Source organism: Anomaloglossus baeobatrachus, chromosome 3, assembly GCF_048569485.1.
Source record: "Anomaloglossus baeobatrachus isolate aAnoBae1 chromosome 3, aAnoBae1.hap1, whole genome shotgun sequence".
NCBI lineage: Eukaryota > Metazoa > Chordata > Amphibia > Anura > Aromobatidae > Anomaloglossus > Anomaloglossus baeobatrachus.
In genome coordinates this window covers 258,089,662-258,116,793 of record NC_134355.1, presented here as the reverse complement: position 1 = coordinate 258,116,793, position 27,132 = coordinate 258,089,662, and the positions used below count along the sequence as shown (strand labels likewise).

At 43.9% G+C, this 27,132-nt stretch overlaps 1 protein-coding gene across 1 annotated transcript in view; it reads right to left on the bottom strand.

Annotated features, from left to right (window-relative positions):
- The window catches only part of TAGAP (T cell activation RhoGTPase activating protein), a 333,251-nt gene that overhangs the window by 140,327 nt on the left and 165,792 nt on the right, over positions 1 to 27,132 (bottom strand). Inside the window, exon 2 of the mRNA XM_075338236.1 lies at positions 24,944 to 25,026. Coding sequence (XP_075194351.1) covers positions 24,944 to 25,026 — 83 coding nt within the window. The remainder of the gene's footprint in view (positions 1 to 24,943; positions 25,027 to 27,132) is intronic.

The following is a 27,132-nucleotide window of genomic DNA, read 5'->3' as shown; positions in this document are numbered from 1 at the left end:
CAGTCCTGCGGTAGCGACCCTGTTATTAAGGAATCTGAGAAGATTAAAAATAATGGTCTATCTAGCACAGAACTCAATTCCTGTAGTACTCTGGGGTGTATGCCATCCGGGCCCGGAGATTTGTCAACCTTAGTGATTTCGAGACGGCGGCATACTTCCTGCTGGGTTAAGCAGGTAATATTCAAGGGTGAATTTATGGTATCACTGGTCATGTCATCTGCCATGGCATTTTCTTGTATAAAAACCGTAGAAAAAAAGTCATTCAGCAGGTTGGCTTTACCCTCATCCCCTTCCACCTTTTCACCAAGACTATTTTTAAGGGGGCCAACACTATCGCTTTTCAGTTTTTTACTGTTTATGTAGTTAAAGAATATATTAGGATTATTTTTACTTTCTCTCGCAATGAGTCTCTCTGTCTCAAACTTAGCTAACTTAATTTGCTTTTTACATATTTTATTTAATTTTCTATAATTATATAATGCCTCATCACTACCTACCCTATTTAATTCTTTTAAGGCTTTCTGTTTTTCTTTTATTGCTTCCCTTACAGCTCTATTTAGCCATAGGGGTTTCCTCCTATTTCTAGCATGTTTGTTCCCATAGGGTATATTTTCTGCACAAACCCTATTCAGGATGCTCATAATAGTCTCCCATTTGCTTTGTGTACTTTTATTACTTAGTACATCATCCCAGTTTATTGCACTAAGATCATCTCTCAACCGTTTAAAATTTGCTTTCCTGAAGTTTAGTGTCCTTGTAGCCCCTCTACTAGACATCTTACTAAAGAATACATGAAAACTTATTATTTTGTGATCACTATTCCCCAAGTAACCCCCAACTTGTATATTTGATATGCGGTCTGGCCTATTGGTTAGTACAAGGTCTAGTAGTGCTCCCCCTCTTGTGGGGTCCTGTACCATTTGTGAAAGGTAATTATCTTTCATTGTTATCAAAAATCTATTTCCTTTGCTGGAACTGCAAGTTTCTGTTCCCCAATTTATATCAGGATAGTTAAAGTCCACCATAATAATTACCTCTCCGAGACTCGTTGCTTTATCAATTTGCTTTATGAGGAGATTCTCTACCTCTTCCATAATATTCGGCGTCTTATAACACACCCCTATCAGTATTTTATTATTCATTCTCCCCCCCCTTATCTCCACCCATAGGGACTCTACATTCTCAGTACCCTCACATATGTTGTCACGCAGGATGGGTTTTAAGGATGATTTTACATATAGACACACACCTCCCCCTCGCTTATTTGTACGGTCATCCCTGAATAGGCTATAACCCTGTAAATTAACAGCCCAGTCATAGCTCTCATCCAGCCATGTCTCTGATATCCCCACTATATCATAATTTTCTTCCAACAATATTAATTCTAATTCCTCCACCTTATTTGTGAGGCTTCGGGCATTAGTGTACATGCACGTTACGTATGACTCTGTACCTCTATTCCTGCTTACTGTATCGACTGTCCTAACCCTTCCCCCTGTATCACCCCCAATTTCATTACTTGTGCCCTGGTCACTATCTGCACTACATTCCTCTTCTATAAAGTGAATACCCTCGCCCCCCATTCCTAGTTTAAACACTCCTCCAACCTTCTAGCCATTTTCTGCCCCAGCAGAGCTGAACCCTCCCCATTAAGATGCAGCCCATCCCTAGCATAGAATCTGTAGCCAACTGAAAAGTCGGCCCAATTCTCCAGGAACCCAAAACCCTCTTTCCTACACCAATTCCTGAGCCACCTGTTAACCTCCCTGATCTCTCTTTGCCTCTCTGGTGTGGCTCGTGGCACAGGTAGTATTTCCGAAAATACCACCTTTGAGGTCCATGCTTTAAGCTTACAACCTAATTCCCTGAAATCATCTTTAAGGACCTTCCACCTACCTCTAACTTTGTCATTTGTGCCAATGTGTACAATGACCGCTGGGTCCTCCCCAGCCCCTCCCAGTAATCTGTCAACCCGATCAGCGATGTGCCGAACTCGAGTGCCAGGAAGACAACACACTGTTCGGCGATCCCTGTCTTTGTGACAGATTGCCCTATCTGTCCCCCTAATAATTGAGTCCCCCACTACCAGTACCTTTCTTGCCTGCCCTGCACTCCTATTCCCCCCCTTACTGGAGCAGACACTCCTCTGGCATTCAGAGGTCATGCCTTGCTGCAGCAATGCTACCCCTGTAATGGCATACCCCTCATCTGCCAAGTTTGCAAACCTATTGGGGTGTGTCAGTTCAGGACTAGCCTTCCTAGCACTTTTCCCTTTACCCCCCTTTCTAACTGTCACCCAGCTACCTACCTCAACGTCCTGCCGCTCCCTACTACGATCCTCCCCCACATCTGACCCAGCAAGCTGCTGCTCAGTGAGCAGCAGTCTCCTTTCCATATTGCTAATGCATCTCAGAGTTGCCAACTGCTCATTTAGATCCAGTATCTGGGCTTCCAAACGTGCAACTTGCGCACATCTCGAACAACAGTATGCACCCTCGAACGGCTTTTCAAGGACTGCATACATGAGATAAGATGTACACTGGATCGCATTAGCAATAGTGGAGCACATTTTCTAATGGGGATAGCACTAAACAAATGTTAAGTAATTAAACAACTAAATACAAACAATTCTACTCACACTTACTTTTGCTCACTCACGCTCACAATGAAGAAGACTTTCAGAAGTCTTCCTTCCGGCTGTAACGGCCAAATCCCGGTTCTCCTTGAGCTCGCGGTGACTCTTCACTTATCCCAGAAGGCACTGGGAATATGCAAATTATCCTCGCAAGACTCCTTCCCTGGCTAGTCACTGCTGGTTACCCGGGGGCACAGCTGACCGGCCACTGCTATGCACTCGGGTGTAGTCTCTGACTGCTCTCAGCTGAGTCTGTGTGAGTAGACCTCTGTTTGTCTCTTCGCACAGATGTAGCAGTGCTGAAGATGCTCGCCTGCCTATGGACTATGTTGGAGGGTTTTTTGAGTAATAAAGATGGAGTCCTAAATGTCTTCTGTTTTATTTCTAATAAAATATTTTTTTCTTGTGTTGTTGCTATATTTTACTGTTAAAATAACAGACAATCACAGATGCTGTCATAGAGTGGGTGTCTGTGATTGGATGCTGGAGTAACCTGAAAACAGCCCATACATTCTAGAATCTAGAATGCATGGGCAAATTCAAGGTTACTCCAACAGCCAATCATAGATGCCCATTCTGCGTAACAGCATCTGAGACTGGCTGTTGGGTCCCTCACACATATAGTAGTGTAAAAATAAAAAATATAATAAACAAAATGACATAGCGCGCCTCTGTATTTTTGTTTCTCAGCGCAGAGAAGTCGGACGGCTACAGGCTGCATCAGCCTAGCTTTACCTTGGCTGGCAATCAAAATACAAGAGGCCAATTCATTTTTTTATAATTATTTAAAAAAATAATTAAAAAAAAAATGTGTGAGCTCCCACAGTATTTTGATTGCCAGTCAGGTAAAAACAGGCAGCTAGGGGCTGGGATTCTCAGTGTGGTAAGGCCTAACCGTTCTGACCCCCATGCTAAACACCGCAGCCCGCAGCCACCCCTGGAAATGGTGCATTGTTTCTTAGCGCCATTTCCAGGCGCTTTACCCGGCTCGTCCATTGGCCCTAATGGCGGTGGCACGCTGAGTAATAAATGGGGTAATACCAGCTTTGTATTATCAGCTGGTACTAAAACCAAAATTCATTGTGTCACGCCAAATTAGAGATGGCCACCATGAATTTCTAGTAAACAGTAAAAAAAAAACCACAACACATGGAAAAATGTTATTATTAGAAATAAAACAAAGAAAACATTTAGAGACTCCATCTTTATTACAAAAAAAATCCTTAGTCCAATGTAGTCCACAGTTAGAGCATTGTCAGCTCTGCTTCATCGCTGTGTACAGACAAGTGTCTATACAAAGCGAGAAGCAAGGAGAGCATGGTCAGCTCTGCTTCCTCGCTCTGTATAGACAAGCGTCTCTACAGACAAAGAAGCAGGCTGACACTGAGGCTGGAGTTCCACTTGCGTATGACTCGTACGAGTCTCGCATCGATATCACCCGGCACAGCCGCACACAATCCGGACAGGGGAGGCTTAGCTGCATGGAAATACATGCAGCTGACCCACTCCTGTCAGGAGAGTGTGCACTATGCTAGGTGATACCAATGCGAGACTCACACACTGACAGTCAAAGTTCAATGAAGTCCATGGCAGCCATGGACTCGGGTGAACCTTGACGTCACCACAGACATAGACAAAAACAGCCGAAAATTACCGAGTGACGAGCAGTGCAGTGAATACCCTCGGAAGTTAACAGGACCTGCCATGACGTCAAAGCCATGTGACCAGTCTGTAACCCACGAGGTAATACAACATTCATACCAGACTGGTCACATGGCTATGACGTCATGGAAGGTCCTGTAGTCAGTGGTGGTTACCCAGGGGCACAACAATGATCAGACTCGCAAGCAGAAGTGGCCGGGAGACAGAGTCTGTAGGACGCGTCGCGGGACCTGTAAGTATAATCATAATGTTTTTTTAATAATGTGCTTTTTTTTACAGCTCCTGGAACTGAATTGGACCCGAATTGTAACATGAGCTTTCCAGTAAGGCCTAAGACACATGGCATGAAAATCAAAGCAAGTGGAATGCGATAAAACATCGCATTCCACTTGGACCAATATTATCCAATATGCCAGCACCCATGAGCGATTATTTTCTCAGCCCTAATCGGACCAGGAAAATAGTCGCAGCATACTGCGCGTGCAATGCGATCCTTGTTTCTCTCACACCCATTAAAGTCTATGGGGTGAGAGCACAATCGCACTGCACTCACAGTACATCGGTGTACTGTGAGTGCAGGCGAGAATGGCAATAGCCAGCAATGGAGCAGAGAGGGAGATAAATCCCTCCCTCCCCTCCGCAGCGCCGGCCAACCCCTCCTCAGAGCCAGCCCACCCCCCACAGCTGTGGTCCGATCGCATGATCGGACCTCAGTCGCAGTCACACTCGGCTCCCGCTGTGCTGCCAGCGTGAGCCGAGTATCACAGCGAGGATCGCAGTAGTCCCCCGTGTGGCCACGGCTTTCAAAACTCGTGTTCGATCACTATGTGTTCAGTACGAACCCTGAACTTTACAGTTCGGGTTCGCCCATCACTAGTGAAGAAGTCAGATTTTTGTGTTCCTATAAAACAATTAATCCCTTCCTGGAACTTAAACCAAAAACTTTGAAACATTTCAGCAGGAGACCTAGTCTTTGAGCCACAGATTCTGGTGATATTAACCCCTTCACCCCGGCGATTGTCTGTTTTTCCATTTTGTTTCATTCCCCTTTTCCAAAAGACGTAACTTTTTTATTTTTCTGTCAATCTTGCCATATAAGGCCTTATTTTTTGCGGGATGAGTTCTACTCATAAGTTTCATGAGAATAGCAGGGACTAAAACTTAACTTTTAATTTATCAATAAAATTGATATAAATATACTTAAATTGTGCAGTAAAAGAAGTGCCAAATGGCTACATATAAGAAGGATCTCACCCAGATCTTTTCCAGGGGTAAGAAGACACACCGATCCAGAAGTGGTCACAGGCTGGAAGAACCGGGGTAAAGCGTTGGGAGATGGTATAATAACCCCTGTCGTGCCCCGTGATTGTGCTTCCACCCTGACAAGGGCAGCACCCAAGTAAGTTGTCTGCCCCACAACCATACAAACAAACAAAGAACGTCCTCCCGACGCATTTCCCTCTTAATGGCAAGAGTTCCTCAGGGGAGACCAAAAAAGGATGATCAGCCTGCAATGGCAGGGACCACAAAAATGATCAACCTGCAGTGGCAGGGACCAAAAAGGTAAATAAACCTATCTGTCCAGGTAAATGGTGGTCTACTCATAAGTTTCACCATATAGTATACTGGAAAACGGCAAAAAAATTTAAAACGCAAAATAATTGCAAAAAAAGTGCAATTGCATGATAGTTTTTTGAATAGTTTATTCACTGTGTTCACTGTATGGTAAAACTGATGTGTGGGTGTGATGCATCAGGTTGGTACAAGTTTGTCGATACCAAACATGTATAGATTTACTTTTATCTAAGAGGATAAAAAAAATTCAGAAGTTTGTCCTAAAAAATGGTGCACTTTTTGCGCCATTTTCCGTGATCCGTGGTGACTCATTTTTTGGGATCTACGGCTCTGTTACAGCTTATTTTTTGTCTCTTGAACTGACATTTTTAACGGAAGCAATTTTGCGCAGATGCTAAGTTTTGATCGCCTGTTATTGCATTTTGCAAAAAATTCGCAGCAACGAAAAAATGTAATTTTGGCGTTTGGAATTTTTTTGCCTCTACGCTGTTTACTGATCAAATTAATTGATTTTATATTTTGATAGATTGGGCATTTCTGAACATGGCGATACCAAATATGGGTATATGTTTTATTATTTTAACCTTTTAATTTTTAGTGAGGCGAATGGGGAGTGATTTGAAGTTTAAGGTTGTTTGGGTTTTTTTTAAATTTTTTAAAACTTTTTTTTAAACTTTTTTTTTATTTTACTAGTACCCCTAGGGGACTATAACAATCAGCAATCTGATCGCTCGTTCTTTTTTGTAGATCATAGCAGCATTGCTCTGATCTGCAGAAAAGCAGGTCTCCTCTCATACACGGCCCTCTGACGGCTGTAAGAGGAGCTGACTCATGATAGCTACATGAGTCATCATCACATGACCCTGTGCTACCATGGCAACCATCGGCTCCATGTAATCACATCACGTGACTTCCGATGGAGTCGGGTAAGTGAATGCTTACCGCGGCCCACTGTTACATTGCGCTGACATTTTCACAGCGAGCTGTAAGGGGTTAACAGGCACATGTCAGCTGCTCAAATCAGGCGGCAGCAGGCAGGGATTAACCTGACACGATCCATGACATACCCAGTACGTCATATGTCGTGAAGAGGTTAAAGAGAATTTTCTCTTGCAACCTCCGACTCCACAGGCAGATTTTACTGAACATAAAGATGCATTGAACAGAGCAGTGCATCTCTATCTACTTGTAGTCTATAGGGAGAATAAAAGAGATTTTTTTTCTTCTAATAAAATTACTAAAAATACTAAAAAGAAATTAGAATAACGTAACTTTAAATGCATTTAAAAAAAAAATTATTGGGATTGGAAAATGGTGTAAAATCCTGGTGTGGTTGATTATTTTTCTCTATTAGGCCCGTTTCACACGTCAGTGAAAAACACTGACGTTTTTCACTGGCGTGTAAAACACGCACATGTCCCTCCGTGTGCCGTGAATTACAGCACACGTGGATTGTCTAAGTGCAATACGGGCTCCGTTCTCCGTGGCCCGTGATTGCACTTAGAAATCAACTCACCTGTGCCCGCTCCCGCTCTCCATGGTGCTGAACGCTCCCGCGGTGCAGCATGCGGCCGGTGCTGACCCCCGCAGCAGCTGCTTCCAGGTCGGCTGTGTCGTGCATCATGAATATGACATGACAGTAATGAGCCGTCTCAGAAGCAGCAAGCTGCACGGGCTGCAGAGAGCGTCGCTGAAGTCGGGTGAGTAAAAATGTTTTTTTATTTTAAAAGCACGTTTTTTTCTGGCACGTGTTTCACGGATTACACCACTGCGTGGTCCGTGGGACATCAGTGATGCCAGAAAAAAATGGACATGTCTCCGTGCGGCAATCACGGACACGCGGGTACCCCGCACGGAGACATGGTCAGTGAAACATCACTGGTGTGTGAGCAGACCCATTCATTATAATGGGTCTGTGTATGTCAGTGATTCTGGTACGTTAAGCACAAACGTACCAGAATCACTGACGTGTGAAACAGGCCTTAAGCCCATAAAAAAATGTAATAAAAATGTAACTGAAGCCGTGTTCACACATAGCGTACATGTTGCAATTTTTTTCTCCAGGTTTCCGCACCACACAACACAATAACAATCCTCTCTGATTATTGTGTGTTTGCTACTGTTTTATGCATGTTGGATACATGTTTGCTGCAGATGTGAATCCTGGCTTTTAATACTACAGAAAAACTAGTAGTTTAAATGCTGTTTTTTTCTGCTGTTTTTTTGCACATAACTTCTGTTGTGTTTATCTGTCCAAGCAAAGTAGATGTGATTTCATGAAAAGACGTCACTGAACTCTGCGGTTTTGGTGCTTTTTTATTTTTCTCTAGAAGCTTTTATGTGGAGCTTTAAAAAAACAAAAAGGCATGGAGAAAACTGAAGTTACTTTTTTAAGTGCAGAATCAAAGCTTTTCTGTACTATAAAAACACTTGCAGATTCACATCAGCACCAAAAACACATGACAAAATGGGGGGGGGGGAAAGCAGCAAAAATGCAATAATCAGAGAAGATAGTTATTGTGTAGTTTGGTGCAGACACCTGCAGAAAACAAAAAACAGGATTTATGCAACACGTGAACAGGCTATGTGCCCACGTTGCGTTTTTACATGTTTTTTTTAAAGCCAAAAGCATTGTCCTTTCTGCCAGAGGATGCTTTTTGAACTGCAACTACCTTGACGCAATGTGGGCACATAGCCTTAAGGGGGCTTTACACGCTACGATATCGTTAATGTTTTGTCGTCGGGGTCAAGTTGTTAGTGACGCACATACGGCGTCATTAAAGATATCGCAGCGTGTGACACTGACCAGCGACCTTAAGTGACCTCAAAAATGGTGAAAATCGTTCACCATGGAGAGGTCATCCCAAAGTCAAAAATCGGTAAGTGTTGTTTATCCAGGTGGTTCATCGCTCATGCAGCAGCACACATCGCTATGTGTGACACCGCAGGAGCGAGGAACGGCTCCTTACCTGCCGCCGGCCGCAATGCGGAAGGAAGGAGGTGGGCGGGATGTTACATCCTGCTCATCCCCGCCCCTCAGCTTTGATTGGCCGGCCGCTTAGTGACGTTGCGGTGACGTCGCTGTGATGCCGAACGTCCCTCCCCCTTGAAGGAGGGATTGTTCGGCAGTCACAGCGACGCCGCCGACCAGGTAAGTATGTGTGACGCTGCCGTAGCGATAATGTTCGCTACGGCAGCGATCACAAACAATCGCATGCGCAACGGGGGCGGATACTTACACGCTCGCTATCGCTACAAATTGCTAGCGATATCGCTACCATGTAAAGCCCCCTTTAGGCTATGTGCGCACTAGAAAGTGACTATTTCTTAAGAAAAAAACAGACCCTCCTAAAGAATCCCTCACCTGCGGTAAAAAAAAACGCACCACAACTGCAGCAAAATTTGCATGGGGTTTTACTGCGGTTTGCCGCGGATTTACCGTGAATTTTCCGCAAGTTGTTCCCGGCGGATTTTCACCATTATCTGTGGCAAAAAACGCAGGTACCTACAGATAAGAAGTGACATGCTCATTAATTCTGCAGCGGAAAATCTGGGGGTAAATCCGCGGGTATAAAAAACGCAGTGTGCACACAGCATTTTTTAAAACCCATAGGATTTGCTGGGGAATGACTGCAGCAATGTTAGACACATTTTCTGCAGCAAATCCGCGGCAAATCCGCGGCAAAATCCGCGGTAAATCTGCAGCGTGCTTATATAAATATGAGAAAGTTCTGGCTGATGTGACTATGAATGAACAGTCCGGGGCATCTCCTGAATGTCCCTCACTGCCAAATGGGTGTGGCTTGGGGTGTGGCTAGCTGCGTGGTCAAAATTTGCCTCAGTGTGCCACATAATTTGTCCTTTCTTTTCTTCAAAGTTGGGACGTATGGTGTATGCCTTCTAGTGTCTGATCCATATGTCACCAACAGGGTTAGGTTGTTCAACTACCACAACGCAAAATAATATAAAAAATATTCATTTATTCAGTCTCTATTAGAGTTGAGCGCGGTTCGCGGTTCGAGGTTCTCCAGTTCTAAGCTCGAGTGATTTTGGGGGCTGTTCGAGATCGAACTAGAACTCGAGCTTTTTGCAAAAGCTCGATAGTTCTAGATACGTTCGAGAACGGTTCTAGCAGCAAAAAGCAGGGCTTTTTACAGCTAGAGTGTGCAGGAGCCATCGCTGGCAGCCTGCCACAAGCTGGTAACCAAGATAAACATCGGGTATCCAAGCAAAGCGCTTTGGTTAGTAACCCGATGTTTATCTTAGTTACGTGCAGGAAGCCCACACTTTCCCGCTCAGCTCACTCCGCCCCCTCCTGCCCGCGGCATGTACACATACATACACACACACACACACACACACACACACATGGTCCCGCTCGGCTTACCTGCGGTGATGAAGTCCCGCCATCCCGACCTCAGCGCTGTCACTGTCCTTCATGGCCGCCGCTTGTCACATCACCTCTCGCTTCCGACCCGAGACTGACTAGCGGTGACGTCACGGACCTCTCGCGATACTTGATGTGAAGGCGCCGGTCATTGACCTCAGTGACAGGGGCTGTCGGCAGTGCTGGAGATCAGCGCAGGTAATGTACCTCGCTGACAGCAGCACTTGTCATGCCCTGCAGTGACCTGGGCTGACCCATTGATGTTAGCTCAGGTCACTGCACTGCTCTCCCAGCCAATGGGGAACATCCTGCTCTTCATTGACTGGGACAGTGTGGATCGTCATGGCAACCCCTTGGATTACACCAGACCTGGATTTGTTTTTCATTCTAATAAATTGGTTAAAGAGGGAATGTTTTGGGGAGTGTTTTTTCAAATAAAAATGTGGTTGTCGTCTATTTTTTTTTATTACTGACTGGGTTGGTGATGTCGGGTATCTGATAGACGCCTGACCTCACCAACCCCAGGGCTTGATGCCAGGTGACATTACACATCTGGTATTAACCCCATATATTACCCCGTTTGCCACCGCACTTGGGCGCGGGATGAGCTAGGGCGAAGCACCAGGATTGGCGCATCTAATGGATGCGCCACTTCTGGGGCGGCTGCGGCCTGCTATTTTTAGGCTGGAGAGAGTCCAATAACCATGGACCTCCCTAGTCTGAGAATATCAGGCCCCAGCTGTCTGCTTTACCTTGGCTGGTGATCCAATTTTGGGGGACCCCTACGTGTTTTTTTTTTTAATTATTTATTTAATTTAAAATAACAGCGTGGGGTGCCCTCAGTTTTGGATTACCAGCCAAGGTGAGGTTGCCAGCTGTGGTCTGCAGGCTGCAGCCGTCTGCTTTACCCTAGCTGGCTACAAAACTAGGAGGAACCCTACGTCATTTTTTTTTCATTTTTTTGGCTAAATACAAAGCTAAGCACCCCTTAGTGCCACATGAAAGGTACCAAAGGGTGCTCCACTTTTTCTCCATTTTTTTCTCCACTTTTTCTCCACTTTTTCTCCACTTTTTCTCCACTTTTTCTCCACTTTTTCTCCTCTTTTTCTCCACTTTTTCTCCACTTTTTCTCCTTTTTTTTCTCCACTTTTTCTCCATTTTTTTCTCCACTTTTTCTCCACTTTTTCTCCACTTGTTCTCCACTTTTTCTCCACTTTTTCTCCACTTATTCTCCACTTATTCTCCACTTTTTCTCCACTTTTTCACCGTTCTTTTTCTATGGTCGGTCTACCCATTAGCTCTGCCATGCATACTGTAGCTCTACACCTACTGCACATGTTACTTTATGATTGACATCTCTTTCGTACCAGAGCTGTCTAAGTCTACTCTGACCCCATATTTGTCATTACTATATTGTCCTTGTACTGTATTATGACATTTGTATCATGTGTTTCATTTCTTGCTGTGTTGTAATTTTTTTGCTGCATCCCAATTGTACCTCTACATTGTTCGAGTTTATGTTATTGTTCTCTCACTCTTATGTGATACTGATTATTGTCATTTTTCATGATTACATGCAGATAAGTCCAATCTGACGAAGGCTCAGGCCGAAACGTCATTTGTAACTTGTTTTGGACAAAAACATATATGCTTATGAAAAAAATTTTTTTCTTAATACGGACCAATAAAGAGTGATTTTGCATTACTATCCGTTGTGACTTACTGACTTAGTCTGGGAGATTTAGAGTGCCGAGGTTACTCACTAATTTTATCTATTATTACCTCTGAGCACCTATATACCAGTGAGCAGAGCTTCCTCTACAGTAGTTCTCCTGATTAGGCATGCCCTTACCTCATGAGCAGGGCATTGCAGCTTTGGTAGCAACCATTACGACATGGACTCTGCTGCTGTGGACCCGGGGAGAGTGAGTGCAGATTCATTGCACCCACACTCCTCACATGAAGGGCCCGCACTCCTAGAAAATGGGGGATACGTTCCCTGAGTGTCTCCCCCCCATATTCTAGACGGTCCAGAGTCGTCGTGGGACCCCTTTATTTTTTTTCTTACAATAAATTGGTGAAAGAGGAAATGTTTTGGGGACTGTTTTTTCAAATAAATTTCTTTTGTCAATTTTTTGTTTTTGTTAGTACTGACAGTTTATGATGTTGGGTATCTAATAGACGCCATGACATCATAAACTGCTGGGCTTGATCTCAGGTGACTTTACAGCTAGTATCCACCCGATTTATTACCCCGTTTGCCACTGCACCAGGGCACGGGATGAGCTGGGGTGAAGCGCCAGGATTGGCGCATCTAGTGGATGCGCCACGTCTGGGGTGCCTGCGGCCTGCTATTTTTAGGCTGTGAAGGCCCAATAACTATGGACCTTTCCACCCTGAGAATACCAGACCACAGCTGTCCGCTTTACCTTGGCTGGTGATCCAATTTGGGGGGGACCCTACTTTTATTGTGTAATTATTAATATTTATAAAATAATTATAAAAAAGAGCCTGAGGGGACCTCCACATTGGATCCCCAACCACGGTAAAGCTGCCAGCTGTGGTTTTCAGGCTACAGCCATCTGCTTTACCCTAGCTGGCTATCAAAAATGGGGGGACCCAACGTCATTTTTTTTTTTAACTATTTTTTAAATAGAAAAAATTAATGGGCTTCCCTGTATTTTGATTGCCAACCAAGGTAACGGCAAGCAGATGGGGGTGGCAACCCATAGCTGTCTGCTTTATCTGCGCTGAGAATCAAAAATACCGCGGAGCGCTACGTCATTTTTTTAAAGATTTATTTTTACAGCACTGTGATGTCCAGCAATCAAAATACAGGGAAGCCCATTTTATTTTTAGTTATTTAAATAAATAATTAAAAAAAATATATATGGGCTCCCGCTGCATTTTTTGTATTGCTAGCTAAGGGTAATCCAAGCAGCTACTGGCTGCTAACCCCCACTGCTTGGTGTTACCTTCACTGGCAATGGAAAATCCAGGGAAGCATTTTTTATTTTTTTTGCCAAAAAACTACAAAAAAAAGGACGTGAGCTTCGCCATATTTTTGTATGCTAGCCAGGTACAGCAGCCAGCCACGGGCTGCCTCCAACCCCCAGTTGCCTATTTGTACCCGGCTGGGAACCAAAAATATAGGGAAGCCCGTTTTTTTTTAATTATTTCACTTATTTCATGAAATAATTAAAAAACAAATGACGTGGGCTTCGCCCCATTTTTGTGTCCAGCCGGGTACAACTAGGCAGCTGGGGATTGGAATCCGCAGCACAGGTTAGCCCGAGGTTTCTGGGCGCCTCTACTGCGGATTTCAGTCCGCAGCCGTCCCAGAAAATGGCGCTCTCATAGAAGCGCCATCATCTGGCGCTGTATCCAACTCTTCTAACAGCCCTGGAGCCGGGTGGCTTGTTGGGTAATCATGAGTTAATACTGGCTTTGTTTTACTAGCCAGTATTAAGCCAGAGATTCTTAATGTCAGGCACGTTTGACCTGGCCATTAAGAATCTCCAATAAAGGGTTAAAAAAACACCACACAGAGAAAAAATACTTTAATAGAAATAAATACACAGACACATTAGAGACTCCATCTTTATTACCCCCTGTCAGCCCTCCACGATCCTGCTCTTCTGTCTTCTTTCTTTCTAGTGTAGTAGTAGTGACGATTGTAGTGAGGAAGGATGAGATTCACCAGCTCATCACTTGGGGCTGGGGAACCTCCATCCTCACTACAATCCTCACTACAATCGGGAAGCAGCGTGCAGCCTTCACTCCATGAGTGATCAGTGCTGGCTGTCAGCGGTAACAGCGGTAACGCTGACAGACGCGTTACCATAGCAACGGTGCTCTCGGAGCCGCGGTTAGCGGTGACATCACCGCTAACTGCGTTGCTATGGCAACGGTGATCTCCGTTAATGACCGGCTGTGTCAGCCGGTCCCTAACGGAACGGGGAGTCGACCGTGTGCTAGAGCATGTCGCCGGTACACGGCGATACACATATGTGCACCGTGTACCGGAGAGATGCACTCGCAGGTCCTACATGACGTGTCATAGTCATGTGACCAGTCTGTAGCCAATGAGATAATAGCCACGTGACTGGTCACATGGCTATTTTGACGTCACGATAGGTCCTGCATCTCTGCTGGCAGTGCAGGTCACCGGGAGGATTCAGCGATCATCGGATGGAATAGCGGCAGGAGACAGAGTGCAGAAGGGATCGCGAGGACCGGTAAGTGTTATGGCAATGTTTATTAACTGTTTGTGTACATTTATCATGCATTTTTATGTGTTTGTGATTGCCTCCCATTCTAGCCTATACGTTCCAGTTCGGTTCGTCGAACGTTCGACGAACCAAACTCGAACGGGACCCCCGTTCGGCGAGCCGACCTCGAGCCGAACCGGGACCGGTTCGCTCATCTCTAGTCTCTATTCACACTACCATTAATGGCTTCAGGTTATAACACAACCATAACACTAACAGATTCAAGATCAGATTTTATCAAACTTAGCAAATCCTGACTGGAAGCCTGCACTGTCCTGGTTTCAAGTACTGCTCTTACATTTCTACCAGCGAAGAAATAGTGAGACACCAAGGGGACACATGCAGAATTTATCATCTTGTTTCCTTTGAATGAAAGGTATGTAAGAAAATAAATGAGTAAAAATATGATGTGCGCATACCAGCTGTACAAGTGGTAAGCATTCCAGGGAGCTTCTCCATTAATGGCACACTTTTTATTTTCATACTTATTTTTTAATCAAAAATAAATTTATTTAGTATTTATTGCTTACCGTGATTAAGCCTTTAGGGCTCATTCTGATGAGCATAATCAGTCCATAAGCTGACTGTGTGCACCATCAACCGCATAGGGAGATCACATTGACCAATTATAGGGGTATAGAACCTGTCAACGGCCATCATTCCATTGATGGAGCGCTGTTTTGCAGTTCGGTAAATCAGCACATGATCCGGCCGCCATTGGCACAGGGAATATCTGATCGGCAGGGTGTCGGATGTCTTATCCCCACTGATCAGATATTGATCACCAATCTAAAAGATAGGCCATCAATACAAAAGTCCCAGACTACCTCTTTACGTTACTTATGACCCAATGTCTATGGGAAAAATAGTTACTTTATAGGGAAAAGAAAGTCCACTTGCACAAAGGTGTTTTCCCTAAATATCTTAGAACCATATAAATAAAATTTGACTTAAGGACTTAACGTGACTGTGTAGGCAATCTAATAGCAAAAGTCTGACTTTTGTGGTTATGCATTGGATTAAAAATAACATGAAAGTTAGTGTGGGGGATATGATTTGTAGGTTACGCTAAATATCACAGCTTCAAAACAGTTGTTATGAAAGTGATAATTTCTTGACTGAACGCCCTAAAATATCTATTATACAAAGCCTATAGGTTAGTGCCACCCTGGCCAGACTGGCAATACTGGGTACAGTGACTAATTCAGTACAGTTAACTTGTAGCACTCGGGTCCTAGGATTGGATCTGACTATGTCCAACATCTGCAGGGGCCTATGTAGCCATGATAAGGCTCTGTCACCTGCCATTACTGCCCCTTTTTCTTCCTCCAAAAAACTAGTAGAAAGTCATTAGTAGAGGCAGACACACTGCATGTTTTATCTGGTGCAGCTGCCAAGTGGGCTCAACTCATCCGTGGTAATTGCACACTGTGTGCAGAATTATTAGGCAAGTTGTATTTTAGAGGATTTTTTTATTATTGATCTACAACTATGTTCTCAATCAACCCAGAAGACTCATAAATATCAAATATTTTTGGAAGTTGGAGTGTTTTTTTTTTAGATTTGGCTATCTTAGGAGGATATCTGTTTGTGCAGGTAACTACTACTGTGCAGAATTATTAGGCAACTTAATAAAAAAAACAAATATATTCCCATCTCACTAGTGTATTTTCACCAGGTAAACCAATATAACGGCACAAAAATTAGAAAGAAACATTTCTAACAAGCAAAAACAAAGGGGCCATGTCATTATTTTTTCATCTTTTAGACCTTTACTGGCCAGCCACGCTGTGGAGTAGTTGGATGCATGTGATGGAGCATTGTCCTGCATGAAAATTATGGTTTTCTTGAACGATACCGACTTCTTCCTGTACCACTGCTTGACGAAGTTGTCTTCAAGAAACTGGCAGTAGGTCTGGGAGTAGAGCTTCACGCCATCCTCAACCCGAAAAGGTCCCCTAAGTTCATCTTTGATGATACCAGCCCATACCAGTACCCCATCTCTACCTTGCTGGCGTCTGAGTCAGAGTGGAGCTCTCTGCCCTTTACTGATCCAGCCTCTGGCCCATCCATCTGGCTCATCAAGAGTCACTCTCATTTCATCAGTCCATTAAACCTTTGAAAAATCAGTCTTAACATATTTCTTGGCCCAGTCTTGACGTTTTATCTCATGTTTCTTGTTCAAATGTGGTCGTTTTTCAGTTTTCTTTACCTTGGCCATGTCCCTGAGTATGGCACATCTTGTGCTTTTTGATACTCCAGTAACGTTGCAGCTCTGAAATATGGTCAAACTGGTGGCAAATGGCATCTTAGCAGCTTTACGATTGATTTTCCTCAATTTATGGACAGTTATTTTGCGCCTTTTTTGCCCAAGACGCTTCTTGCGACCCTGTTGACTATTTGCCATGAAACGCTTGATTGTCCGGTAATCACGCTTCAAAAGTTTGGCAATTTCAAGACTGCTGCATCCCTCTTCAAGACATCTCACAATTTTGGACTTTTCAGAGCCCATCAAATCTCTCTTATGACCCATTTTGCCAAAGGAAAGAAAGTTGCCTAATAATTAAGCACACCTTATATAGGGTGTTGATGTCATTACACCACACCCCTTCTCATTACAGAGATGCACATCACCTGATTTACTTAATTGGTAGTTGGCTCTCAGCCTATACAGCTTGGAGTAGGACAACATGTATAAAAAGTATCATGTGATCAAAATACTCATTTGCCTAATAATTTGGCACACAGTGTATACTGTTTCAAAGCAATTACAGGTCACCATCCTCTCAGCTGTGTATATTCTGTCTTCTCACTTCTACAGTGACACAGGACATTGGGAGAGGGTCCTTTTCTGGTTTAAGAAACTATTATCTGCCTAAAGATCTAAACAGTGTTCTTTTTAGAAACATTCTCCTGGTATACAGAGATACATTTAAATGTACCAATATATCTCTCCATACTTTTATATTACAGGTAAGAAAAGAAAAGCTGAAAAGTAATAGCCAGAGATTTTTCTTTAAATAAAGCTACTGAAAGTTATGTCACAAATGATCAGAAAATCACATTTTTAAATAAACAAAAAACAGTAAAGAACGTAGACAAATAGGTGATCCCTGTAATATCCCATACAATACATTATTTATGGTAATTGGTAGATGGTGTAACATTTTCTGTCAATTTAATCTATAACCAAAATTAATCTAAATGTCATACATACATATTTGTAGAACATATTCTTCTGTCCTTCTGAACAAGTGCCCTGCACACACACACATATGTATATATATATATATATATATATATATATATACATATATATATATACAGTTAGGTTCAGAAATATTTGGACAGTGACACAAGTTTTGTTATTTTAGCTGTTTACAAAAACATGTTCAGAAATACAATTATATATATAATATGGGCTGAAAGTGCACACTCCCAGCTGCAATATGAGAGTTTTCACATCCAAATCGGAGAAAGGGTTTAGGAATCATAGCTCTGTAATGCATAGACTCCTCTTTTTCAAGGGACCAAAAGTAATTGGACAAGGGACTCTAAGGGCTGCATTTAACTCTGCAGGCATCTCCCTCGTTAACCTGTAATCAATGAAGTAGTTAAAAGGTCTGGGGTTGATTACAGGTGTGTGGTTTTGCATTTGGAAGCTGTTGCTGTGACCAGACAACATGCGGTCTAAGGAACTCTCAATTGAGGTGAAGCAGAACATCCTGAGGCTGAAAAAAAAGAAAAAATCCATCAGAGAGATAGCAGACATGCTTGGAGTAGCAAAATCAACAGTCGGGTACATTCTGAGAAAAAAGGAATTGACTGGTGAGCTTGGGAACTCAAAAAGGCCTGGGCGTCCACGGATGACAACAGTGGTTGTGGTTTTGCATTTGGAAGCTGTTGCTGTGACCAGACAACATGCGGTCTAAGGAACTCTCAATTGAGGTGAAGCAGAACATCCTGAGGCTGAAAAAAAAGAAAAAATCCATAAGAGAGATAGCAGACATGCTTGGAGTAGCAAAATCAACAGTCGGGTACATTCTGAGAAAAAAGGAATTGACTGGTGAGCTTGGGAACTCAAAAAGGCCTGGGCGTCCACGGATGACAACAGTGGTGGATGATCGCCGCATACTTTCTTTGGTGAAGAAGAACCCGTTCACAACATCAACTGAAGTCCAGAACACTCTCAGTGAAGTAGGTGTATCTGTCTCTGAGTAAACAGTAAAGAGAAGACTCCATGAAAGTAAATACAAAGGGATCATATCTAGATGCAAACCATTCATCAATTCCAAAAATAGACAGGCCAGAGTTAAATTTTCTGAAAAACACCTCATGAAGCCAGCTCAGTTCTGGAAAAGTATTCTATGGACAGATGAGACAAAGATCAACCTGTACCAGAATGATGGGAAGAAAAAAGTTTGGAGAAGAAAGGGAACGGCACATGATCCAAGGCACACCACATCCTCTGTAAAACATGGTGGAGGCAACGTGATGGCATGGGCATGCATGGCTTTCAATGGCACTGGGTCACTTGTGTTTATTGATGATATAACAGCAGACAAGAGTAGCCGGATGAATTCTGAAGTGTACCGGGATATACTTTCAGCCCAGATTCAGCCAAATGCCGCAAAGTTGATCGGACGGCGCTTCATAGTACAGATAGACAATGACCCCAAGCATACAGCCAAAGCTACCCAGGAGTTCATGACTCGAGTGCAAAAAAGTGGAACATTCTGCAATGGCCAAGTCAATCACCAGATCTTAACCCAATTGAGCATGCATTTCACTTGCTCAAATCCAGACTTAAGACAGAAAGACCCACAAACAAGCAAGACCTGAAGGCTGCGGCTGTAAAGGCCTGGCAAAGCATTAAGAAGGAGGAAACCCAGCGTTTGGTGATGTCCAAGGGTTCCAGACTTAAGGCCGTAATTGCCTCCAAAGGATTCGCAACAAAATATTGAAAATAAAAATATTTTGTTTGGGTTTGGTTTATTTGTCCAATTACTTTTGACCTCCTAAAATGTGGAGTGTTTGTAAAGAAATGTGTACAATTCCTACAATTTCTATCAGATATTTTTGTTCAAACCTTCAAATTAAACGTTACAATCTGCACTTGAATTCTGTTGTAGAGATTTCATTTCAAATCCAATGTGGTGGCATGCAGAGCCCAACTCGCGAAAATTGTGTCACTGTCCAAATATTTCTGGACCTAACTGTATATATACATATATATATATATATATATACTAAAAGGTGGCCCGATTCTAACGCATCGGGTATTCTAGAATTTACGTATTGTGTAGTTAATGTATGATTTTTGTTTTATATGGATGCTGTTGTGTGTAGTTGCCAAGTGTTTGTGTAGGGCAGTGTAAATGTTCTGGGTGTTGTCTGGGTGGGGGGGGGTGAGAGAGTTGTTGTTTGTGTGTTGCGTTGTGTGTGTTGCGTTGTTTGTGGAGCGCTGTGTGTCTGCAGTATTGTGTGTGTGTGTGGTGCTGTGTGTGTTGCGTGGTTTGTGTGGGTGTGGGGTGCGTGTATGTGTTTTGGAGGGAGGTATGTTTTGTGCAATGTGTGTGTGTTGCGCGGTATGTGCGTATATTTGTGTATGCCGCGGTGTTTGTGTGTTGGGTGTTGTGTGTGTGCGGCGTTGTCTGTGTGTGTGTGTGTGGGTGTCTGTGTAGGGCGGTGTTTGTGGTTCCCAGTGTGTGTGTGGTGTGTTGTGCGGTGCGCGTGTGGCGGCGTGTGTGTGTTTAGGGGGGAGGTGTGCACCCCCATCGTGCTCCATCCCCCATGCTGCGCACCCCCCATCGTGCTCCTTCCCCCATGCTGCGCATCCCAATCGTGCTCCATCCCCCATGCTGCGCACCCCCCATTGTGCTCCATCCCCCATGCAGCGCACCCCCCATTGTGTTCCATCTCCCATGCTGCACACCCCCCATCGACGCTCCATCCCCCATGCTGGGCACCCCCCATCGTGCTCCATCCCCCATGCTGTGCACCCCCCCATCGTGCTCCATCCCCCATGCTGCGCACCCCCTATTGTGCTCCATCCCCCATGCTGCGCACCCCCCATCGTGCTCCATCCCCCATGCTGCGCACCCCCCATCATGCTCCATCCCGCATGCTGCACCCCCCATCGTGCTCCATCCTCCATGCTGCACACCCCCCATCGTGCTCCATCTTCCATGCTGCGCACTCTCCATTGTGCTCCATCCCCCATGCTGCGCACCCCCCATCGTGCTCCATCCCCCATGCTGCACACCCCCCATCGTGCTCCATCTCCCATGATGCGCACCCCCCATCCTCCATGCTGCACACCCCTCATTGTGCCCCATGCTGCACACTCCCCATTGTGCTCCATCCCCCATGCTATAATAGTCCTCCTATTATACTCAGAGAGGAGTATTATAGGAGGACTATAATAGGAGGAGTAGTCCTGGGGAAAGAGGAGTATAATGGGAGGAGTGGTCCTGGGGAAAGAGGAGTATAATGGGAGGAGTAGTTCTGGGGGGGAGGTGTATAGATGCCCAACGTGTGCTGGGGCGGGGCCGAGCGGGCTAACGTGTGCCGGGGACTGGGCCGAGCAGGCCACCGGAGGCGGGGCCGAGCGGGTCGCCGGGTGCGGGTCCGAGCGGGTCGCCGGGGGCGGGGCCGAGCGGGCCAACGTGTGCTGGGGGCAGGACCAAGCGGGCCAACGTGTGCCAGGGGCGGGGCCAAGCGGGCCGCCGGGGCGGGGCCGAGCATGCCAACGTGTGCCGGGGGCGGGGCCGAGCGGTCGAAGCGTCAGCCGGCTCCCTGCACGTGTACTGGGAGCCGGTGTGTGCTGGTAACCATGATACACATCGGGTAACTAAGGGAAGCGCTTCCTATAGTTACCCGATGTGTATCATGCTTACCAGCGTACACCGGCTCCGTCACGATCCCAGCATCGCAAGGTTATGTCCGTCGGGGGCGGGGCCGAGCGTGCCACGTGTGCCGGGGGCGGGGCCGAGCGGGCGAGGTGTCAGCGTATGCCGGCTCTCTGCACATGTGTACCGGGAGCCAGTGTACGCTGGAGCGGGCGATGCGTGCGGATGGCCGGGGCAAGCGGCCAATCCATGCGGGGGGCGGGGCCAGGCCCAGGCGAGCGGCCAATCTGTGGGGGGCGGGGCCAGGCCAATCCGACAGTTGTCACTGTAACGACACTGTCACTGTAACGACACAATTTTGGAGCAAGGCAGACAGACAGACAGACAGACAGACAGAATAAGGCAATTATATATATAGATATTCATGTATATAGCGCTATTAATTCCACAGTGCTTTACATACATTGTCAACACTGTCCCCATTGGGGCTCACAATCTAGAGTCCCTATCAGTCTTTGGAGTATGGGAGGAAAACATACAACCTGGAGGAAACCCACGCAAACACAGGGAGAACAGCCTTTAAGGGGGCTTTCACAGTAGCGCGTTTTCCCCCTGGAGCACGCACTGGTTTGGTCATTGCTGCATTGAAAAGCTTTGGCTGTTCCTTCAGATATTTTTTTTTTTAAAACTCTCATGTTCTATTTTTCAGTGCTAATCGCTGCTGGAAACGTGCGGTGACTAGCGCTGAAAAAAGTGCTAGTGTGAAACTGGCCTTAGCCTGCTTTCACAGCAGCGCTTTTGAAAGTGCTTTTTACAGGCGCTTTTACAGTGCCTGAAAAAAGCGCTCAGGAACAGAACAGTGTTTATGTGAATGTGGCCTTCACAGGAACTAAAGCAATGTGGAATGAAAAAAAATAAAATTATCATTTTACCTAATAATGTTGTTCTGGACCCAATTTATTCAGTTTTAGAAGAAATAACCCATCAAAATGGACCCCGATATTTGTTCCCTAGTTTCTCCTGAGGGCGCTGATGTCCCACATGTGGTCAAGCACCTTTGTTTAGACAAAGGGGAAAGCTCGGAACAGAAGGAGCAATATTTGAATTTTGGAAAGTAAATTTGTCTGAAATAGATTGCAAGAACCATGTTGCATTTGTAGGGCCCCTAAGGTACCGAAACAGCAGAAACCTTCCACAAGTGACTATATTCTGGAAACTAGACGGCCTCAAGGCTTTTATCTAGGTGTATAGTGAGCATTTTGATCCCACAGGTACTTCACAGAATTTGATAATCTTAGGTCGTCATATTGAAAATTTTCATTTTTTTCCACAGGAAAGTTGATTTAGCACCAAATTTCTCACTTTTTCAAGAGGCAACACCAAAAACTAGACCCCACAGTTTATCTAATTTCTTATGAGCGCAGGGATACCCCACATGTGGCCAAATACCTCTGTTTGGATAAATGGGAGGGCTTGGAATGGAAGGAGCACCATTTGAATTTTGGAAAAGTTGAAATAAAGTGCAGACACCATGTCACATTTGAAGGGCCCCTAGGGTACCTATACAGCAGAAACCCCCACAAGTGATCCCATTTTGGAAACTAGACCCTTCAAGGATTTTATTCAGGGGGATAGTGAGAATTTGGAATCTACAGGTACTTCACAAAAATGTTGCTGTAGTGCCAAATTTATTACTTTTAATCCATGTGCCCATGATCTGGTGCTACTGCATCTAGGACACAGTGCCAGCCCTCCTGCAGAAATGTGAGTGTTGTCCATGGGAGAACATAGCTGCGCCTGCCACCGATCAGGGTTTGAGCCGCTGCGGAGAACACTCTTATCTCCACAGCAAACAACGGAAATGCTGCGGCTCGGGAAGCCACGCCACAGGTCAGTTTATGCTGCAGAGAAATTAAGCACATTGGGCAGGAGATTTCTAAAAAAATCCTTCCACTGCGCTTGTACTGCACAACGCAGCGTTATGGACGCAGTGAAAACACAGCATCCAAAGTGCTGCAAACCCTGATTGTGGGCATGCAGCCTAAAAAGCTAGGATGGATAGATGGATGGATGGATAGACAGACAGAGGTAAACCACATATATAATATCCCACCCCATACATATTCCAAGCTGGCACCCTTTAGTGACTTTCATGTGGCACTAAAGGGTGTTTAGCCAAAAAATAATTTATAATAAAAAAAAAACCGATGATAGATAGAACCAGGGATGGAACAGAAGAGATTGAGTACCAGCCGGTTTGGTTATTCTTATATGCCTCTTAGTATTTAGGGCTCACTTTGCTGAAAGTGAATATTCCCTTTAATGCTATTTCAAAATTGTATTCCTTTTGAAATTGACAAGAATTTAAATGATATAAAATAATATATAAAGGCTTAAAGGAGTTTCCGAAGAATAAAGTTAATTTTAAAGTTGATTTTAATCAATAGATATTGGAATAAAAATGATTTCCACAATTGGATGTGTTTAAAAAAATGTTCCTGTGCTGAGGTAATCTTATAAATGTGTCTCTATGTACTGTGATTGATTGCTCTCAGTGAGAGAAACAAAATTAAAATTTTGTAGTTGTGATACCTTTTAATGGCTAACTAAAATAAAAATAAAATATGATGTTATAAAGCAAGCTTTCGAGACATCTCAGGTCTCTTCCTCAGGCATGGTATGACAAAATAGGTGAAGAAACACAAATATATGCACAAAACAGGGCAGAGCAATGTACACAAAACAGGGCAGAGCGATGTACACAAAACAGGGCAGAGCGATGTACACAAAACAGGGCAGAGCGATGTACACAAAACAGGGCAGAGCGATGTACACAAAACAGGGCAGAGCGATGTACACAAAACAGGGCAGAGCGATGTACACAAAACAGGGCAGAGCAATGTACACAAAACAGGGCAGAGCGATGTACACAAAACAGGGCAGAGCGATGTACACAAAACAGGGCAGAGCGATTAAAAGGTATCACAAATACAAAATTTTAATTTTGTTTCTCCCACTGAGAGCAAGCAATCATTTTTCAACTGGCTAACACGGTACCAAAACCTTTTTCTTTTAACTCTATGTACTGTGTAATGAAGGTGTCTGATTGTACAGGGATATGGTCTGATCATACCACATCTCCTTGGTAGGGAAGAACAGAAAGGAGAGTATACATGTAGCACAGCATGGGATCAGAGCTGGTTCTACTTATGAGGTAAAACATTTCCTTGCCTGTTTTTAAGAGATCTTTTACCTCAAAGAAAGAATTATTCACTATTCAGAGCATATGTATACTTTGTTACTTACTTTCCTGCCCAGGAGATGTGGTATGATCCGACCATGTCCCTGTACGGTCAGACATGGCCATTACACAGTACTTTACAGTTACATTACACAGTACTTTGCAGGAGCACATATACATTATAAGATTATCTCAGGAACATTTTCTTTAAATACATCCAAAATTATGGAACTTACTATTTTACCAAGATCTAAGGATTACAACTAACTTTGTTTGTGGGAAAACCCCTTTAAGGCACAACACATAGCATATCATATGTACCTTCCTGTGGACCATGGTTTACTGAGAGCCTTAGGTAACACAAGGGAAGGCGCGGAGCATCTTCGCTGAGCCAGAGACTTGTGCTAAAAGTAAAAAAATACAAAACAAAAACAAAATATGAGTCTGTTGCACTTTGTTAGTGGCATCATGCATGAAAAGTACTAATATAAATCTATGGGTCTGTGAAAATCACGGACAATGCAGATAGCTTCAATGTGCAGGCCATGATTAACATTGTAAAGTATAGGACAAGACTTGTCATTTTGGGTTGGTTTTTTTTTTTATTTAATTCATGAAAATACATAAAATACATGACATGACATCAATATATGAAATACATGACATCAATCAATACATGAAAATCACTGATGAAACGCTGATGATAAAAACTGACCAAACACTGATGAAATTCAGATCCAAAACAAAGATGACACATACACCATTTTTTGGGGGGGCATATTTAAAGAAATGTCTGAATGAGGCCTAATATCTTGCATAGATTCTAGCCCAGGGGTGGGCAATTAATTTTTAACAAAGGGCCACATGAGAGACTGTGGAGGCCGAACCAATAGGCTGAAATTAAACCTGCTCAATATGAATATTAACATATTAATTATAGTTATTTTATATAATAAACTTCTTGAATGTGATTTTGAGCACTTTGAGGGGTGCAGTTTTTAGAATGGAGTCATTTTTGGGTATTTTCTGTCACGTAGGCCTCTCAAAGACACTTCAAATGTGATGTGGTCTCTAAAATAATGGTTTTGTAAATTTTGTTGGAAAAATTAGAAATTGCTGATGAACTTTAAACCCTTCTAACTTCCTAACAAAAAAATTATGCTTCAGAAATTGCGCTGATGTAAAGTAGACAAGTGGGAAATGTTATTTAGTAACTATTTTTTGTGACATAACTCTCTGGTTTAAGGGTATAAAAATTAAAAGTTGCAAAATTTTCCACATATCCATCAAATTTCCAATATTTGCACAAATCAACGCAAAATATATCATCTTAATTTTACCCCTATCATGAAGTACAATATGTCACGAAATAACTATCCCAGAATCACTGAGATCCATTGAAGCGTTCCAGAGATATAACCTGTCAAAGTGACACTGGTCAGAAATGAAAAAATTGGCCCGGTCACGAAGACAAAAACAGGCTCTGGACGAAAAGGGTTAATGGATAGCTCTTTTATTTGCTGCTGATACCCAGCTTTTTGGGCAACAGCTCTTTGAATCATGTTTCCCATCAGATGTTGTTTTACCAGTTCTTAATGACAGAAATCATTCATTATAAGAAGATGTTTAATACAAGTTGTTTGCATTTACCATTATGTTTCGTTAGAAATTATCAGAGAGTGACTAAGTCACTTTCTTAGGTCTCTGCGTTGTTAGTCTCCTACACAATGTTCCCAGCAGCGTAGGTAGCAGCAGAATATGTGGAAATGCTGCTGAATGTAATTACTGGCTGTTACTTTATTATCTGTACACACTAATGCGATGCTAATTTCAGTATTAATTATCATACGACAGGTATAGAAGATAGACTAAATCTTGTGGCAATTGTAGCATAGCCATATTAAATACAAGGGGTACACATACAACTCCCCAGGGACTAGATACAATTATGAGACCTGCTCTACTCTTTATTTTATTTCACTAATAAGAAAACAACATAGGACAAGGAATTGTGAGTCCCACATAAACCTAGAATGAGTACAGGCTATCCTCTAAGACAGCTCATTGGCCTTCATGATTGCCCCGGGCCAAAACATCCTGGGCAGCCATGGTGCAGCTGGTGGTAAACGTGTAAGCTGTAGTCCACCACCACACCTCTCTTAGCTGGGGACAACACCTACATAACACAAATTACAGTACACTGAGAGGGATGTGTGACACCCCTGGACTATCAGGTGGTCACAGGGTACTGCACAAACTTCCCTTCCGTGCAGTATTCCAAGTCCCTCATGGTTCTGGGTCCCTATCTTATGGTGTTGCTTCCAACAGCAAATCAAATCCTAGATACACACTGCACCACACCCACCAGGCACACCAGTAGATGGCTTGAGTGGAATAGAGTCGCCCACTTGGGGGGTCAGGGAGGGGAGGTGAGGAGTGTAGTCAGTCAGTTAGTAGTCAGTGGAGAGTTGGGAAGTAGCCCTCGAGCTGTGAGGAGCTCAGAAGAGGTT